General features: G+C 46.0%; 1 protein-coding gene and 1 long non-coding RNA gene across 3 annotated transcripts in view; one reads left to right on the top strand and one right to left on the bottom strand.

Moving 5' to 3' along the window:
• The window catches only part of LOC117354432, a 105,551-nt gene that overhangs the window by 25,113 nt on the left and 60,874 nt on the right, over positions 1–19,564 (bottom strand). The window lies entirely within an intron of this gene.
• Positions 1–19,564, top strand: part of LOC117354431 — a 61,856-nt gene that overhangs the window by 38,892 nt on the left and 3,400 nt on the right. The window contains exon 4 of one of the 2 annotated variants that reach the window (XM_033931961.1): positions 12,554–12,619. The exons of the other annotated variant lie outside the window; for it this stretch is intronic. Coding sequence (XP_033787852.1) covers positions 12,554–12,619 — 66 coding nt within the window. The remainder of the gene's footprint in view (positions 1–12,553; positions 12,620–19,564) is intronic. 2 annotated transcript variants of the gene reach the window in all.

Raw genomic sequence — 19,564 nt, 5'->3', positions numbered from 1 at the left:
TTAAAAAGCTTTGCCAAAGGCTATAAAAATTTTATAAAATTTGGCAGAGTAGCCATCTTACCCTGGAGACTTGCCATTTGGCATGTCTTTAATGGCCAACACAATCTCATCTTCCAGAATAGGCATGGAAAGTTCTTCTGCTTCAGCATTTGTTCAGTTCGGGAGTTCTACTTGGCCTAAAAAATCTTGATTTGCATGGATTGGAACCTCTTGTTCTGGAGTATACAAAGTATGATAATACTGAGTAAAAGCTTTCTGAATCTGATCATCTTCACTGCCAGTTATCTTCGTTATGAAGTTACGAAGCTGTTTATGTAACTTATGAGCCAGTAGCTTGCCTACTCTATTTAGTTTCAAAATATTCTTTCCTAAGCATTTACAACTTAATACTTATATCTGCTAAAACTAGGGATTGAAGCTCCAAACATAGCTGTTTAATTTGTGTAATTACTGAAAGATTGCAATGACCTGTCTTATGGTTCTGCTCCAAATGTCAGTCACTACTTCAACTAATCTGAGCAAGTTAAACTTTGGATAGAAGATGATGGGAGACAATGAAGGGAATTATCTACATTTACTCCGCACCCCTTGAGCACCCAGTGCTGGCATCTGGTAGATCAGAAGCAGCACCTGCAATGCAGTCTGGAAGTACAGACAACTCCATTGGATCATCTGGCATGAGCTGATGTGGTAGGAGAAAATATGACATTTGGTAGATTGAGTTTAGTGTGAACTGTTGTCAGTTATTTTTAAAGTCATCAGTTGGAGGATTGACATATCCAAATTTTATATCTGCATGTGAAGGTCCACCTATTGTTTTTCCCAAGTTAAGTTTCCCTCTCAACGCTGCCTGGAAGCCCTCCCAAAAACTAAACCGGGGACATCTCCTCCACCATATTAAATTCAAAATATTCTTTCAGATCTTGTTCAGTTTGCCATACATGATTGGGACCCAACAGAAGACTATCATTTAAACACCAATACCGCTGACCAGAATCTCTTTGCAAGATTTGTGTTATGAAACTAATTTTATTTATTTTCTTAAAAATTTATATCCCGCCTATCCCTAGGCGGGTTACAAAATAAACATACATAAATAATTAATCCAACTCTCACAAACAATAACATTCATATCTATTATTCCCCTTTTCCATGTAAAACATACTAACCTAAAAAATACAAAAATCCCCATAGAACTACACTGGTTAAAAATTTGTTCTATAATATTATTTCTTCTAAAATCAGTTAGTATAACATAAAACTTGTACAAATAAACAATTCTTAAGATGTATGCAAAATTGTTCAATGTACTTACACAACCGTATGTTACCTGACAATTTGTTCCATAAACCTACTGCTGCCATTGAAAATCAGTGACTCGTTATAGCATAATGTACAGTATCCACAACCAATTGCATAGTTGTATCAGATCTTAATCTTCTTTTTGGCTTATATAGAGACAAAACCTGTTGCAAATATCATCGTACCTTACATAATCTTCGATGTATCATCATTAACACTTTATATTGCATCCTCCACATAATTGGCAGCCAATGTGGTTATTTTAAAACTGGTGTCATAGTATATCAGTTAACTCCCATCACAACCCTTGCAACAATACTTTGAATTATTTGGGGTGCATGTAACTTACTTCTTACAATTCTTAAATATAATGCGTTACCGTAATCAATTTTGCAGCGTAGTAGACTTTACAAAACATTCTGGTAATCTCACTACGTCAACAAAGGCTTCAATCGTTCTGAGCTTGTTGGGGAGGATGGGATATAAATAAATAAAATCTCTTCAACAAATTTAACTAAAAAAAAAGCAGACTGAACTACTTGTGACACTTATGGCCACATTGAAAGATGACAATCAATACCATTCCCAGCAAGCATTTCAGTTTTAACAGGAATTACATAATCCAACTGTACATTAGTTGGCCAATTTGCTTCATCATTTTTTCCTATACTCGTCATCTCTGTTTTAACAACATTCTTCATTCATTGTTCCATTGCACTTATATACTTCTTCAACTGTGCCAGAAATTGTACTTCCAGATTGCTTTGCAGGCACAGCTTCTGATCTACCCAATGCCAGTGCTGGGTGCTCAAGGGGCACAAAGTAAATGTAGATAATTCCCTTTTATCCCAGGACAAGCAGGCAGCATATTCTTAACACATGGGTGACGTCACCGACGGAGCCCCGGTACGGACACTTTTTACTAGAAAGTTCTAGTTGGCCGCACCGCGCATGCGCGAGTGCCTTCCCGCCCGACGGAGGAGTGCTTGGTCCCCAGTTTCTTCATTTCCGCGGAGCGAAGAAGTCGCATGTGTTTCAACGGCTGTTGAAACTATTTAGTTTGCCTTCCCGCTCGTGTATTTTTTCGATATTCCTTTAATTTTCTTTTCAAAAAAAAACTCATCGAGTTTTCTTTATTTTTTCGAGCCGGCCCCGGCGGGGCCTGTTGTCACCATACAGGCCTCCGGCTTTGATTTTGTGGAGGCCGTGTTTCCCTTCATGCCCCCTCAACCGGGCTTTAAGAAGTGCCAGCGGTGTGCACGCCCGATCTCTCTCACCGACCCGCACAATTGGTGCCTGCAGTGCTTGGGTCCTGAGCATCGGGCTGACACCTGCACCCGCTGTGCTACGCTTAAAAAGCGCACATTGAAAAATAGGCAGTTCCAGCAAAATATTTTGTTCGGTACCGGATCTGCCATGGAACCTGCTGCGACGTCGACGGCACCCCAAAAGTCGGCACCGACAACATCGATACCACCGGACCCTTCCTCGGGGTCGTTGGGCCCAGGTAAGCCGGCTAAGAAGCCTTCCACTTCCCTCGAGCGCCCTCCTGCCACGGTTGCGACACCGGCCATCCCGGCACCGCACCGACCCCGCAAACGTTCCGCTCCGATATCGGTGAGTGCCTCATCATCGGCCTCCTCATCGCCGGAGCGTAGAGCGGCACCTCTGGTACCGAAGAAGAAAAAAGCGGTACCGGTGCCTCCTCTGGATGACCGCATCGCGGCCATACTCCAAACACAGTTACAGGAGCAGCTGCAGCAACAACTGTTGCCGGCGTTGCTGGCGCCACACCTTCCGGTACAGGACCGGTCCGAGCCTCACACTGTCCCATCGGTGTCGACCCCCTCGGTACCGATTAATACCTCCATTCCGGTGCTCTTGGCTGAAACACCTACAGTGCATACCCGTGCTGCTGCCGACCCTGCCCGGTCCCAGGAACGACATCGGTCTTCCTCACCCGGTACCGCCTCGGTGCACTCAGGCAAATCTCTCTCAAAGACCCGTCATGCCGAGCCCTCTACACCAATGTCCAAATGTGCACACCCCGACGTTAGAGACCCAGACTTGTGAGAAGACTCCCCACACGGTACCGAAGAGGACACTTCGTCAACCGACGAAGAACCCTCCATGACCGACACCGTCTCAAAACCAGAGCAATCCTCTTTCTCTAAATTCCTTAGGGAGATGTCAGCAGCTCTTTCCATCCCCTTAGAGTCCGACTCTAAGAAGTCTCAGGCTTTTCTCGATGCCCTAGACTTTGAGCAACCTCCCAAGGAATTTCTAAAATTGCCCGTCCACGACATCTTACGGGAAACTTTCTATAAAAACTGGGAGACTCCCCTCACTGTTCCCGGGGCCCCTCGCAAATTGGATAGCTTGTACCAGGTTATTCCAATCCCAGGGTTTGACAAACCTCAATTGCCCCACGAATCCCTCCTGGTGGAATCTATTTTAAAAAAATCTCAGGGTTCCAGTGTATATGCCTCCACCCCTCCTGGCAGAGAGGGTAAAACTATGGATAAATTTGGTAAGCGCCTTTTCCAAAATGCCATGCTAGCCAATAGAGCAAACAATTACACCTTCCACTTCTCCTTCTACATGAAGCATCTGGTCAGTGGCGTACCTAGGGTATGTGGCACCCGGGGCCCATCATTTTTTGACACCCCCCCCCCCCCCATGTAAAAAAAATTTTTTTTTTTTTTTTTTTTGCAATAACCATGAAATGGAATAAATGGTCAGAATAGAAACAGGCAGTGAAAATTTTCTTTTATTGAACCTCATATATGTAACCATTATTCCAAACATAACAAAACATAAATTATGTCTAAATTGTCATGACATTAGAAGTACATATGGAGTAGTTGCAGGCAGTGGCGTACTTAGGGTATGTGGCACCCAGGGCCCATCATTTTTTGACACCCCCCCCATCTATATGAAAAATATGATTTTTAGTACCAATCTACATATCGCACCACAAGAGTGTACCTAGGAAAAGGCTGCATCTTAAACACTGCAGTGAGCACTAGAACACCAACACATACATTGTAAAACTAAACAAGCCAGATCCCGCACAGTCAATTGGTCCTGTAGTCAATGCCAACTGAAAACTATGTCTTTTTCAGAACACACAGAACAGAGATACACCCTCGCCCAAAATGGAATAATCACAAACTAAAAATAGAAATATGTAGACAAAAGTTAAACTGATCCGCCAAGAAACCAGACCCTGGATACAATGCAACACCACAAAAAACAGTAACACATGTCCTCTAATACAGTGCAAAATATAAAGACAGTAGATGTAAATTTGAAAAAACTGATACATAACCATCACCACTTTATAAATTAACAAATAAAAATAAAACAAATAATGAGATATAAAAAAATACAATTTTATTGGACTAATCCCCGTAAGCTCGGTCCCCATCCCCGCAAACCACCTGATTCCATCCACACAAGCCTTGAATTGTTTATATTAAAGTATAAAAAGAAACAATATTCTGTACAATTGTCAATTTATAAATCAGCGTCTTCTCCCCACTCTCTTCCCCATTTCCCTTCAGCATCCTCAGCCCACTCTCTCTCCACTTTCCTTCAGCGCACGCACATAAAAACAAGCAAGTAATTTTATATCATTTTCATTCTATTCATTCATAGAAATTAAAGTCTAGATAATGCCAGTCACATAACAAAACATGATTTTACAAAAATAATTCCCTGCAGTCAAGCCTGCAAGGATTATTAGATGTCTTTCAGCAGTTCCCCTCCCTCCCTCCCCCTTACCTTTGTGGCCAAGTCAAAATGATCTACCAACAATAAAATTTTAAAAACACAAAGCACGCTGTACGCAGAGAAAATGTTCATTATCATTTATATTCTGCGGGTTTTCAAAGAGGTCAAGGCAGATGACTTTATGCAATGTCACCTCAGTAACAACTATACAAAAATCGACAAATATTCCCCCTCCCTTTTTACTAAACTGCGATAGCGGTTTTTAGCGTAGGGAGCTGCGCTGAATGCCCCACGCTGCTCTCGACGCTCATAGGCTCCCTGCGCTAAAAAACTCTATTGCGGTTTAGTAAAAGGGGGCCATAGTGCAAAATATAGACAGCAGATATAAATTTTCAAAACGGACACATTTTGATCACTAAGTTGAAAATAAAATCATTTTTCCTACTTTTTTGTCTGGTGATTTCATGAGTCTCTGGTCCTTCTTCTGATCCTTCTTCTTTCTCTCTCCCCCTGGCTCCCCTCTTTATTTCTGCCTTTCTTTCTCTCTCCTCCTGGCCCCCCTCTTTCTTTCTGCCTTTCTTTCTCTCCCCCTTGACCCCCCTCTTTATTTCTGCCTTTCTTTCTCTCCCCTTGGTCCCCCTCTTTCTTTCTGCCTTTCTTTCTCTCTCCCCCTGGCCCCCCTCTTTCTTTCTGCCTTTCTTTCTCTCCCCCTTGACCCCCTCTTTATTTCTGCCTTTCTTTCTCTCCCCTTGGTCCCCCTCTTTATTTCTGCCTTTCTTTCTCTCCCCTTGGTCCCCCTCTTTCTTTCTGCCTTTCTTTCTCTCTCCCCCTGACCCCCCCCTCTTTATTTTTTCCTTTCTTTCTCTCTCCCCCTAGCCTGCACAAAGCCAGCGTGCCGATTTCTCCACTTCCACGATTCTTTCCCTACCCTCACCCCCAAGCCAGCAGCCGATTTCTCCCTGCTCCTTCCCCGATGTCCTGATGTCCTGAACTTCATCGGGCAGCAGCAGCATTCACAATTCACTGATGTTGCCCGCTTCAGGCCTTCCTCTCTGTCGGGTCCTGTCTTCATGAAAACTGGAAGTAGGCAGGACCCGGCAGAGAACAAGGCCTGAAGCCGGCAACAGCAGCGAATTGTAAACGCTGCTGCTGCCCGAAGAAGGTAATGGAGCACCGAGGCAGTCCGCTTCTCCCCCCTCCCAGCCGAACCCCCGCTGACCCTCCTATCTCCCCCCCCCGTGAACCTTTCCGACCTTCCCAGCGAGAGCAGCAAACCTCCTTCGCGGCTTTCTCCTCCCTCTGCCGCGTTACTGATGACGTCATCAGTGATGCGGCAGAGGGAGGATAAAGCCGACGCTACTGGAGGGAGGTTTGCTGCTTTCGCTGGGAAGGTCAGAAAGGTTCACTTGGGGGGGGGGAGAGAGATAGGATGGTCAGCGGGGTTTCGGCTGGGAGGGGGGAGAAGCGGTCTGCCTTGGTGCTCCAAGGCCTGGCGCCATTACCTTTTTCGATAATGGCGCCGATGCTGCTTTCGCTGGGAGGGTAGGAGCGCGATAGGGACCGGGCCAGCTGTGCACCCCCCCTAAGGCGGCACCCGGGATGGACCTCCCCCTCGCCCCCCTTGGTACGCTACTGCCCTGGGGAAACAGCCTGCAACAAGATCGCGCGATGCCAGAGATCTTTGCCTGCTTCGGCTGTTTCCTCCGCCGCGGTCCCGCCCCTCCTCTGACATCAGAGGAGGGGCAGGACCGTGGCGGAGGAAACAGTCGAAGCAGGCAAAGGTCTCTGGCATCGCGATCTTGCTGCAGGCTGTTTCCAGACGCGACACCCGGCGCAGGGGGGGGGTAACTGGACCGGACCGGGAGCACCCCCTCAGGGCTTGGTACCCGGGGCGGACCGCCCCCCCCGCCCCCCCCTTGGTACGCCACTGCATCTGGTGCAACAGCTCTCCTCCTTACAGAAATATCTTCCTGAACGTAAGGTCCCTCTTTTCCAGCAACAAATCTCCAGCCTCCTCCAACTCAGGAAGTTCATGGTTCGCTTCATCTACGACTCGTTTGAGCTGACCTCTCGTGCATCTGCCATGGCGGTGGCTATGCGCCGTTTGGCATGGCTGAGAGTCTCTGACCTGGACATTAACCACCAGGACCGCCTGGCTAACGTACCTTGTCTGGGTGATGAACTCTTAGGAGAGTCCCTGGACTTGACAACCCAGAAGCTCTCAGCACATGAGACCAGGTGGGACACTCTACTCAAACCTAAAAAGAAGACTCCGCCTGCTCGACCCTACAGACAACAGTCTTCTTACCAACGCAGGTTCTCGGCCAGACCTCTCAACCCGCCTCAACAACAGTCTTGCCGTCCTCGCCACCAGCATCAGCCTCAGGCTCGCCTGCAGACTCAACCTGCCAAGCCTCTTCCTTCATCAAAACCATCTCAACCATCTCGACTCCTTTCTCCAGAGCATAGCCAGTCTCCCCCCGTCGCTACCTCTCCCTCAACCTATCGGAGGACGTCTTCAACTTTTCCTCAGCCGTTGGGAGGTCATCACTTCGGACCAGTGGGTCCTCAACATCATTCGCCACAGCTACTCTCTCAACTTCCAGACTCTTCCACCAGACCATCCTCCCGTAGAGTCTGCTTCTCACTCCTCCCAAACCCCCCTCCTCCTGAGGGAGGTCCAATCCCTCCTTCTTTCTCAATGCCATCGAAGAGGTGCCTCCAGACCAAAGGGGTCAGGGATTCTACTCCCGCTACTTCCTGGTTCCCAAAAAAACAGGAGACCTTCGACCCATCCTCGATCTCCGGGACCTCAACAAGTGTCTGGTCAAAGAGAAGTTCAGAATGCTCTCCCTGGCCACACTTTACCCGCTTCTCTCTCACCACGACTGGCTATGCTCCCTAGACCTCAAGGAGGCCTACACTCACATCCCAATCCATCCGACTTCACGTCGCTATCTACGGTTTCAGATACAGCACCATCACTATCAGTACAAAGTGCTACCCTTTGGCCTCGCATCATCACCCAGGGTGTTCACCAAGTGCCTTATTGTGGTGGTGGCCTTCCTCAGGTCTCACGACCTTCAGGTGTTCCCCTACTTGGACGATTGGTTGGTGAAAGCACCTACGTCTCCACTTGTGCTACAAGCCACTCATCACACCATCTCTTTCCTCCATCTCCTAGGGTTCGAGATCAACTACCCCAAGTCGCATCTGCTTCCCACACAGCGACTTCAGTTCATTGGAGCAGTTCTCGACACCACTCTGATGAGGGCATTTCTCCCCTCCGACCGACAACGGACCCTCCACCTCTGTCGTCAAGTGCTCCTTCATCACTCCATCCCAGCCCGACAGATGATGGTCCTCCTGGGCCACATGGCCTCGACGGTCCATGTGCTTCCTCTGGCGCGACTCCACCTCAGGACACCTCAATGGACTCTTGCCAACCAATGGTCCCAGACCACAGATCTTCTTTCTCATCCCATCTCTGTGACATCGTCTCTTCAGCAATCTCTTCAATGGTGGTTGAACTCCTCAAATCTTTCCAGGGGTCTACTCTTTCATCTACCCCCTCACTCCATGATCATAACCACAGATGCCTCCCCCTATGCGTGGGGAGCTCACCTGGGAGACCTTCGCACCCAGGGACTCTGGACCCCTCAGGAGCGTCAACATCACATCAATTTCCTGGAACTCAGAGCCATGTTCTATGCTCTCAAGGCCTTCCAGCACCTTCTCTACCCTCAGGTTCTGCTCCTGTGCACAGACAACCAAGTCGCCATGTACTACATAAACAAGCAGGGCGGCACCGGATCTCCCCTCCTCTGTCAGGAGGCCATCCGCATCTGGACCTGGGCCACGACCCACAGTCTCTTCCTCAGGGCTGTCTATATCCAGGGCAAACAGAACTCCCTGGCCGACAATCTCAGCCGCATTCTTCAACCTCACGAGTGGACGCTGGATCCTCCCACACTCCGCTTCATCTTTGCTCGCTGGGGCACTCCTCAGGTGGACCTCTTTGCAGCTCCTCACAACCATCAGCTGCCCCAGTTCTGTTCCAGACTCTTCTCTCCTCATCGTCTGGCCCCGGATGCATTCCTGCTCGACTGGACGGATCGGTTCCTCTATGCCTTTCCTCCACTGCCTCTGATGTTGCGGGCGTTATCCAAACTCTGCAGGGACAGCGCCACCATGATTCTCATCGCTCCTCGGTGGCCTCGTCAACACTGGTTCTCCCTCCTGCTCCAGCTCAGCTCCAGGGAGCCCATTCCTCTTCCTGTGTTTCCTACTCTACTTACGCAGCAGCATCAGTCTCTACTACATCCCAATCTGTCCTCGCTCCACCTGACAGCTTGGTTTCTCTCGGGCTGACCTCTCCAGAGAATCTGTCTCAGCCTGTCCTTCGTATTTTGGATGCCTCTAGAAAACCGGCCACCCTCCAATGTTACCATCAGAAATGGACCCGGTTCTCCTCTTGGTGTCTACTACATCACCACGATCCCACCTCATTGGCAGTGGAAACTGTACTGGACTATTTGCTTTCGCTGTCCGACGCTGGCCTCAAGTCTACCTCAATCAGAGTCCACCTCAGTCCATCACTGCGTTTCATGAGCCTATCCTCGGAAAACCTCTCACGGCTCAACAATTGGTTTCCCGGTTCATGAGAGGCCTCTTCAATGTCAAACCACCTCTGAAGCCTCTTCCAGTCGTCTGGGACCTGAATGTGGTTTTATCAGCACTCATGAAACCTCCGTTTCAGCCTCTTGCCACATCTTCACTCAAATTTCTTACATGGAAGGTGCTTTTCCTCATTGCCATCACCTCTGCCAGGAGGGTTAGTGAGCTGCATGCACTGGTTGCCGACCCACCTTTCACTGTTTTTCACCATGACAAGGTGGTTCTGCGTACCCATCCTAAATTCCTTCCCAAGGTGGTCTCGGAATTTCATCTCAACCAGTCCATTGTGTTGCCTGTCTTTTTCCCTAAGCCCCATTCTCATCCTGGGCATTGCACACGCTGGACTGTAAGCGTGCCCTTGCTTACTACCTTGACCATACCAGGGCTCACCGCTCGTCTCCTCAGCTCTTTTTGTCCTTCGACCCTAACCGTCTGGGTCGTCCTGTCTCTATACGGATGCTTTCCAACTGGCTTGCTGCCTGCATTGCGTTCTGTTATGCTCGGGCCGGTCTCTCACTGGAAGGTGCTGTCACGGCCCACAGAGTCAGAGCTATGGCTACTTCTGTGGCTTTCCTCCGTTCCACGCCCATCGAGGAAATCTGCAAGGCTGCCACTTGGTCCTCAGTTCACACGTTCACTACTCACTACTGTCTGGATACCTTCTCCAGACGGGATGGGCACTTCGGCCAATCTGTGTTACACAATTTATTTTCCTGATGGCCAACCATCCCTCTTCCCTCTCTGTTAGCTTGGAGGTCACCCATGTGTTAAGAATATGCTGCCTGCTTGTCCTGGGATAAAGCACAGTTACTTACCGTAACAGGTGTTATCCAGGGACAGCAGGCAGATATTCTTACGTCCCACCCACCTCCCTGGGTTGGCTTCTTAGCTGGCTTATCTTAACTGGGGACCACGCACTCCTCCGTCGGGCAGGAAGGCACTCGCGCATGCGCGGTGCGGCCAACTAGAACTTTCTAGTAAAAAGTGTCCGTACTGGGGCTCCGTCGGTGACGTCACCTATGTGTTAAGAATATCTGCCTGCTGTCCCTGGATAACATCTGTTATGGTAAGTAACTGTGCTTTTTGTCACCTTCATCTTCTCTCCAAAGTTTAACTTGTTCAAGCAGCCTTTTTGCTTCCTTGACTGAAGCAACTCAATGTACCTTATTCTCCACCACAAACGAGAGGCTGAAGGGATAATGCCACTTGTAACGAATATTGTGGTCCCTCAGATGTTATTTCCTGAATTTCCCACTGACGGCGGAGTATGTTAGTTGAGATATCTGCAAAAAGTTCCACTTTAACTCCTTCCATTGAGATATTATCAGTCTTTCTAGCCACTTAGGAGGATTTTCTCCTTAACTGTGAATCACAAAAACCAGGCAATTATGTCTCTGAGTCAGGTTGCAGTGGCCCAAGCGCTCTATGAATCCACTCAAATTCAATAGGTTGTAAATTTGTTTCAGGGTCTACTGCCTGAAGAAACTGGTGGCATAACTTTTGCATCAAAGAGGCCATATCACACTCTTTCACATTCTCTAGTACTTCTCTCACCCTTAAATTATTTCTTTCTTGCTTTGTTCTCACCATCCTCAATTTTCAGCAGCAAGTCCTCAAAATTTAGCTCCAAAGCATTACAACGTTCTTGTAATCTTTCAATCTCCTGGTCATGGGTTATTACTTTTTCTTCAAAGACGGTGAGGATTCCCCATATTCAAATTGTGATCACACTCCAACGCAACATGTTCTATGGACCACCATCCACATGTGCCACAGCCATCTTGTCAGCTTTGGGCACTGAGGAGCCGATGGCTTGAAATATGAATGAATGTTTGTAGATCCAAACACAATTTTTTGTCTGCCCTCAATAAAAAGTGCTTAAATGATGAGCTCCCATACTTATTAGCATTAAACATGCAATACAAGGACACTTATAATGCCTAAATAGAACAGTTTTGGCTGAAACTTAACAGCTAACTGACCATGCTCCCTGATGATGTCACTGGAAGTCTATATTTTAAATATCTTCACTTAAATCTCTGTACATTTCTTTTGTCTGTGAAGGAAGCCTGTATATCACACCAATGTAGATACATTTTCCATTCCCCCTTTCTAGATTGACCCATAGTGTGTCTTCCTTATCCTATAGGTCCTGCAATTTTGTGGCTTTAATATAATCTGTAATATACGCCACGCTCCCTCCTTCCTAACCTGTATTTCTTCAACAAATTATAGCCTGGTATAACTATATCCCAGCCATGGTCCCCTGTAAATGCCACTAAATCTAAATCAGCCTCTTCACAGCCTCTAGATCCAAAACTTTATTTCCCATACTACGGGCATTAGTATTTACTGCTTTCCAGATATTGCCCATTTCCCATGTGTGTGGAGGTATTTAATAATTTACTTACCTGGGCCTCTGAATACCCAGCCCCGATGATTCTAGTTTAAAGCCCTCTTTAGTAAGTTAGGTAGTCTGCTGCTGAAGACACTTCTTCCTTTCTATGATAGATGCACATCATCTCTGCTCAACAGCCCTTGGAAAATCAGCCCATCGTCCATCCCAACACTCTTGATGACACCATCCCTACAGCAATGTATTGATCTCCAGGATGCAAACTTCTCTACCCTGGCTTTGACCCCTGACAGGGAAGATTGACAAGAACACCACATGTCTGCCTTGCCTTCTCTCCCAGAGCCATGAAGTGACTTTTGATATGTTCAGAAGGGTACCTAGAAGTATCATTTGTGCCAACATGGATGCATAGCATCAGATAATAGTCATTAGGCTTGATGAATCTTGGCAATCTCTCTGTAACATCTTGAATTTTGGCACCAGGTAGACGGCACACCTCCTGGGACATCATGTCTGGTCTTCAGATGGACGCTTTATACTCCTCAGAAGGTAATCGCCAACCATCACTACCTTTTGCCTCCTAGTGGTCATGGATCCAACAACTTTGGGAATTTTGAGCTTCAGTTCTTTCACTCCCTAGGATGCTCTCACCACCTCCTCCTCTACTTTGAATATTTTATACGATATCAAGAAACTTTGTGAAATCTCTAGGATGATCTGTATTTTAGCAGAATTTGTACTCAAGAGTTTACATTAAAAATCTATTCATGTTTTGAGAAGATAGGATCCCAAGTGAATAAGTAATTTAGAGGGTCTTTTACGAAGGATTAGCCTATGTTATTAGCAGCAGGGTCCATAGCAATAAAATGGGTACTGTGTCAGGTAACATGTGCTAACCTTTAGTAAAGGTCCTCTTGGACAAAAAAGACATATTTGGATTATTTATTTGAAATAAAGTTTCACCAGTAAGTATCTTTGTGTTTATCTATTGTATGTGAACAGTTCATTCAGGCCTAGATGCACTAAACAGGGTTGGTAAGACCTTGTGTGTCCGCTGCAGTCCAAGCGACTGATGCTCAAACAAGTTTGCATGGAAATGATTTGAGTGGAGATTCGTTGTAATCCCCGTCCAATCCCACTGATGAATTGCTGTGAGAGCGACTTTCACACATGTGCAGAGCCGACAGGGGAAGCCTCCTGCCACTCAGCTGTTCAAGGCAGGAATCCTTTTTGTCGTCTTCTTTTTTAATGGACACAGATGTTGTGCATTACCCATTCACAATATGTCCCCATTTAAAAAAAAAAAAAAAAAAGTTGTGCCACCTCCCCCCCTGACAAAACTGCGGGTCCCTGAACCACCAGACGATGATGGCCACCCTTGCAATAGTGATGCACCCAGAAAGACAAGAGGGATGCCCACTCTCAACCCTGTTGTGCATCTGGGCCACCTGATGCCCCTCCACTCTACATGAAGATCCACCATCCCACCAACAAGACCCCAAAAGCCCTGGTGGGGGGGGGGGGATCAGCTCAGATCCCACCCCTCAGCTCAAGCAACCCCACAGCTCTTCCCCTATACTTCATTGTAGAAGCTGACAAGAATGAACAAGGCTGCCATGTGAACTTCAACACTTCTCCCTCTGGATTCGCGGGGGATAAGGGCAGAGCCGGACCGCGAATGGCGAAAAACCGTGAATATACGGCTCTGACCCACCCCCACCTCCCTCCTGCCTTCCTGGCCTTACCTGCTGTGAGTTCCTGTAGTATCTCGAGACTACGACGGGAACTCCCTACAGATATTTTCTAATGGCGATCTGCACGGGGCAGGAGCGTAGGAAGATCACTCCTGCCCCGAAAGCCCGCTAGACCACCAGGTAAGGCCGGGATGCCAGGGGGAAGACTTAACGATGTTTTTTTTTTCTTTTTTCCCCCTCCCCAAAAAATCGCGAATATGTGAAACCGCGATTACCGAAATCGTGAATGGGGGAGGGGGAATGGGGGAGGGGGAAGTGTAAATGCTAAGTTGCTCAGCATTTCATATTCTGCTCTTTTCACTGTTTTTCAGCATTATATCTGCTTAATTTCTCTTCTCCTTTTCCCTGTTTCTTACTAAAAAAAAACAAAAAACACAAAAAATAAACCCTTCTCTTTCCTCTGTTAAATCTTATTTCCTCTTCCTTTTCATAGGAATAAGGGTAAGAGTTATATTAACTCTAATTAAATCCTGGTGCCTATGGCACTGGGTGACTAAAGTAGGGAAAATCCTATTATAAATCCTGTGTTTTAGGGTAGCCACTGATTTGGTATAGAGCCTGCATTTTTGTTTATAATCTTGTGTTTTAGGGTAGCTACTGATCTGGTATAGAGCCTGTATTTCTGACTTACTAGTTTTCAGCCATTGTTTTCTGCTGATTAGGTGTAGAAGGGAGGGGCTCTGATTTATTACTAAGGTTAACTACATTATCTTTGGGACAGTGCTGTGAACAAGGCTGCCCTGTGAACTTCTAAAACCTAAGTTGCTCAGCATTTCATATTCTGCTCTTTTCACTGTTTTTCAGCATTTTATCTGCTTAATTTCTCTTCTCCTCCTCCCTGTTTCTTACTTTAAAAAACCACAAAAATATAAACCCTTCTCTTTCTTTTGTTAAATCTTATTTCCTTTTTCCCTTCATAGGAATAAGGGTAAGACTTATAGTCCCACCCACCCCAGGGACCACTTTTCATATATAGAGACCCAAAATAATCAGGACTACTCAAATCAGGTCACTTCACAACCAGTCAAGATGACCTTTATTTTATGCAATCACTGTGGTGCTTTAATTCCAAGACACACTATTTGGAGGCTTAAGGCTTGCCCCATCTGTCTCCAACTTGCTAGTATTAAGGAGGAGCTCTGCAAACTTAAACAGGAATTGAATACAATTAAAGCAGCTTCCATCGCTCCACAAAATCATACCAACTTACCACCTCTACTTCAAAGAATAAAACAGCCCAGAAATAAATGGGTCACAGTAGGCTCAGGAAGACTGCGACATGTAACACAGAAACATCCACCTTCACTAATATTACTTCTACAGAATTCCTTCGCTCCACTAGTGCACTGCGATACTCAAGAAAACAGAAGGGAGGTGGGACTGGAACCAATGAAGGTAACTCAAGAGAACAAGTGCACCCTAAGCACAAATAAAAAAGCCAAAAACAGAAAACTATTACTGTTGGGGGATTCCATCATCAGAGGCATTAACCTTGGAACACAAGGCGAGGAGACCAAAATAGTGAAATGTCTTCCAGGATCCTCAGCTACCAGGAGTTCCAGGCAAATACTGACTATAATTAAGGAAGAAACTAAGGATTTTAACACTGATGTTGTTATCCATCTGGGAACAAATGACCTGGCCAACAACTCCACACTTGCAGCACAGAAAGCTTTTTGGGAGCTTGGTGAGAGCGTGAAACCTTTTGTAAAGACTTTAGCTTTTTCTGAAATACTGCCTGCATATGGAAAGGGAGAGCAAAGAGTGAAAAACACAGAGGACTTTAATAGATGGCTCAGAGCCTGGTGTCATCAAGAAGGCTTCAGGTACATAGGAGGATGGGGAAATACATGGAAGGACAAGAAGCTATATTGCACTGATGGGCTACATATTACTACAGCAGGAAAAAGAAACCTTGCAGAGAAATTTAGACAATATGTTTCAAGGCATTTAAACTAGAAGGTGGGGGTGGTGTATGTATGAAGGACAATTATAGAGACCACCCCCGGCAAAAGAAAAGATGTGATATTAGCAAAGATTGCAACATAAACAATATCAGCAACTCATTTCTTAGTATTGCAACGGAAAGTGAAATGAAACAAAAATCCATACGAAAAAGGAGATTATCGCTGAAAAATAGCTGGAAAGCGATGACCACAAATGCTTGCAGTCTAAGCAACAAAGTTCATGATCTGCAAGCCCTGATGTTAGAGGCAGATAGATATTGTTGCTATCACAGAGACATAGGTCAGTGAATCACATGGATAGGATGCAAACATACCGGGATATAATCTTTTTAGGAAGGACAGAGATGGTCAAAAAGGTGGAGGAGTAGCTCTCTATGTAAAGATCGATATCCAAACGACCGAAATGCAAGGGACTTGGGGAGAGGAAGAAGCGATATGGATCGCTCTGAAAAGAGAAGATGAAACTTCTATCTATGTGGTGTAGTCTACAGACCTCCGACTCAATCGCAGCAAATTGATAAGGATCTGATTGTGGATATCCAAAAGTTTGGAAGGAAAGAGGAGGTTCTGCTGTTGGGAGATTTCAACCTGCCGGATGCGGACTGGAATGTTCCATCTGTGGAATCGGAAAGAAGTAGGGAGATTGTGGATGCCTTTCAAGAGGCTCTGCTCAGACAAATGGTGATGGAACCCACGAGGGAAAAAGCAATATTAGATCTGGACCTCACAAATGGAGAGAGTATCTCTAATGTTCTAGTGGGTGCTCACCTGAGAAGTAGCGATCATCAAACGATTTGGTTTGATATAACGGCTAAAGTGGAGCGTGGCCACACAATACTTAAAGTCCTAGATTTCAAACGTACAAACTTTAATGCAATGGGAGAGTACCTGAAGAAAGAGCTGTTAGGATGGGAGGACATAAGAGAAGTGGAAAGACAGTGGTCTAAGCTGAAAGGAGCGATAAAATTGGCTACGGACCTTTATGTGAAGAAAATCAATAAAAACAAGAGAAAAAGGAAGTCGATATGGTTCTCCAAACTAGTGACGGAGAAAATAAAGGCGAAAGAGTTGGCGTTCATGAAATATAAAAAAACCCAAGAAGAGGAGTGCAAAAAAGACTACAGGGTGAAACTGAAAGAAGCCAAGAGAGAGATATATCTGGCAAAAGCACAGGCGGAAGAACAAATGGCTAAAAATGTAAAAAAAGGAGATAAAAATTTTTTCTGATATATTCGTGAAAGGAGGAAGATGAAAAATGGAATTGCTAAACTAAAAGATGCTGGGAACCGATATGTGGAGAGTGATGAGGAAAAAGCAAATGTGCTAAACAAATACTTCTGTTCTTTGTTCACAGAAGAAAATCCTGGAGAAGGACTGAGATTATCTGGCAAAATTACACGAGAAAATGGAGTGGATTCTGCGCCGTTCACGGAGGAGAGTGTTTATGAGCAAAACTGAAGTTGGACAAAGCAATGGGACCAGACGGGATCCATCCCAGGATACTATGGGAGCTCAGAGAGGTTCTGGCGAGTCTTATTAAAGACTTGTTCAACAAATCTCTGGAGACGGGAGTGGTTCCTGGGGATTGGAGGAGAGCGGATATGGTCCCTATTACAAAAGTGGTCACAAGGACGAAGCAGGAAACTACAGGCCGGTGAGCCTCACTTCAGTTGTTGGAAAAATAATGGAAGTGTTGGTAAAAGAAAGGATAGTGTACTTCCTTGAATCTAATGGGTTACAGGATCCGAGGCAACATGGCTTTACAAAAGGTAAATCGTGCCAAACGAACCTGATTGAATTTTTTGATTGGATGACCAGAGAGCTGGATCAAGGACATATGCTAGATGTAATTTACTTAGACTTCAGCAAAGCCTTTGATACAGTTCCTCATAGGAGTCTGTTGAACAAACTTGAAGGGCTGAAGTTAGGACCCAAAGTGGTGAACTGGGTTAGAAACTGGCTGTCGGACAGACGCCAGAGGGTGGTGGTTAATGGAAGTCGCTCGGAGGAAGGAAAGGTGAGTAGAGAAGTCCCTCAGGGTTCGGTGCTGGAGCCAATCCTGTTCAATATATTTGTGAGTGACATTGCTGAAGGATTAGAAGGAAAAGTGTGCCTTTTTGCAGATGATATCAAGATTTGTAACAGAGTAGACACCGAAGAGGGAGTGGAAAATATGAAAAAGGATCTGCAAAAGTTAGAGGAATGGTCTAATACCTGTCAACTAAAATTCAATGCAAAGAAATGCAGAGTAATGCATTTGGGGATTAATAATCGGAAGGAACCGTATATGCTGGGAAGTGAGAAGCTGATATGCACGGACGGGGAGAGAGACCTTGGGGTGATAGTGTCCGAAGATCTAAAGGCGAAAAAACTGTATGACAAGGCAGTGGCTGCTGCCAGAAGGATGCTGGGCTGTATAAATAGAGGCGTAGCCAGTAGAAGGAAGAAGGTGTTGATGCCCCTGTATAGGTCATTGGTGAGGCCTCACTTGGAGTATTGTGTTCAGTTTTGGAGACCGTATCTGGCGAAGGACATAAGAAGACTTGAGGCGGTCCAGAGGAGGGCAACGGAAATGATAGGAGGCTTGCGCCAGAAGATGTATGAGGAGAGACTGGAAGTCCTGAATATGTATACCCTAGAGCAGGGGTGTCAAAGTCCCTCCTCGAGGGCCGCAATCCAGTCGGGTTTTCAGGATTTCCTCAATGAATATACACTGAAAGCAGAGCATGCAAATAGATCTCATGCATATTCATTGGGGAAATCCTGAAAACCCGACTGGATTGCGGCCCTCGAGGACAGACTTCGACACCTGTGCCCTAGAGGAAAGGAGGGACAGGGGAGATATGATTCAGACATTCAAATACTTGAAGGGTATTAACGTAAAACCAGAGGACATAATTTGAGGTTGAGGGGTGGTATATTCAAAGGCAATGTTAGGAAGTTCTACTTTATGGAGAGGGTGGTTTGTACCTGGAATGCGCTCCCGAGAGAGGTGCTGGAGAATAAAACTGTGACTGAGTTCAAAGAAGTGTGGGATGAACACAGAGGATCTAGAATCAGAAAATAATATTAAATATTGAACTAAGGCGAGTACTGGGCAGACTTGCACGGTCTGTGTCTGGCTGTTTGGTGGGGGATGGACTGGGGAGGGCTTCAGTGGCTGGGAGGGTGTAGATGGGCTGGAGTAGCTTTTAACGGAGATTTCGGCAGTTGGAACCCAAGCACAGTACTGGGTAGAGCTTTGGATTCTTGCCCAGAAATAGCTAGGAAAAAAATTAAAAAATTTAAATTGAATCAGGTTGGACAGACTGGATGGACCATTCGGGTCTTTATCTGCTGTCATCTACTATGTTACTATGTTGCCAGCAGGCCTGCCTCTTTGAACTGGCGGGCGTTCCCCTTTCCGGTTCATCCTGGGATGCACCGGGGAGGGGCCTAAGGCCCTGATTGGCCTGGATACCTTAAGCCCCTCCTACAGGAGGGGCCTTGGGTATCTGGGCCAGTCAGGTCCTTAGGCCTCCTTCCCAATTTCATCCTGGAATGACTGGGGAAGAGCCTAAGACTCTGATTGACCTTGGTACCTAAGGCACTTTTTTTGTGCAATGTGAAGCCATGTTAGAATATTAATTGCTTTGCTAGTTTACATGGCATTTCAATATTAATGACCTTATTTGCACAGCCAAATTGGAGAATGTGAGAACGTGGTGAACCGTTTTATGCATCAGGTCAGCAAATCTGATCATCAATAAACTAGTCAAAACTGGTTTAGCGAC

This window comes from Geotrypetes seraphini, chromosome 2, assembly GCF_902459505.1.
Source record: "Geotrypetes seraphini chromosome 2, aGeoSer1.1, whole genome shotgun sequence".
In the NCBI taxonomy this organism is placed as follows: Eukaryota; Metazoa; Chordata; class Amphibia; order Gymnophiona; family Dermophiidae; genus Geotrypetes; species Geotrypetes seraphini.
Note: the sequence above shows the minus strand (reverse complement) of the source record. Positions and strands in the feature narration are given on the sequence as shown.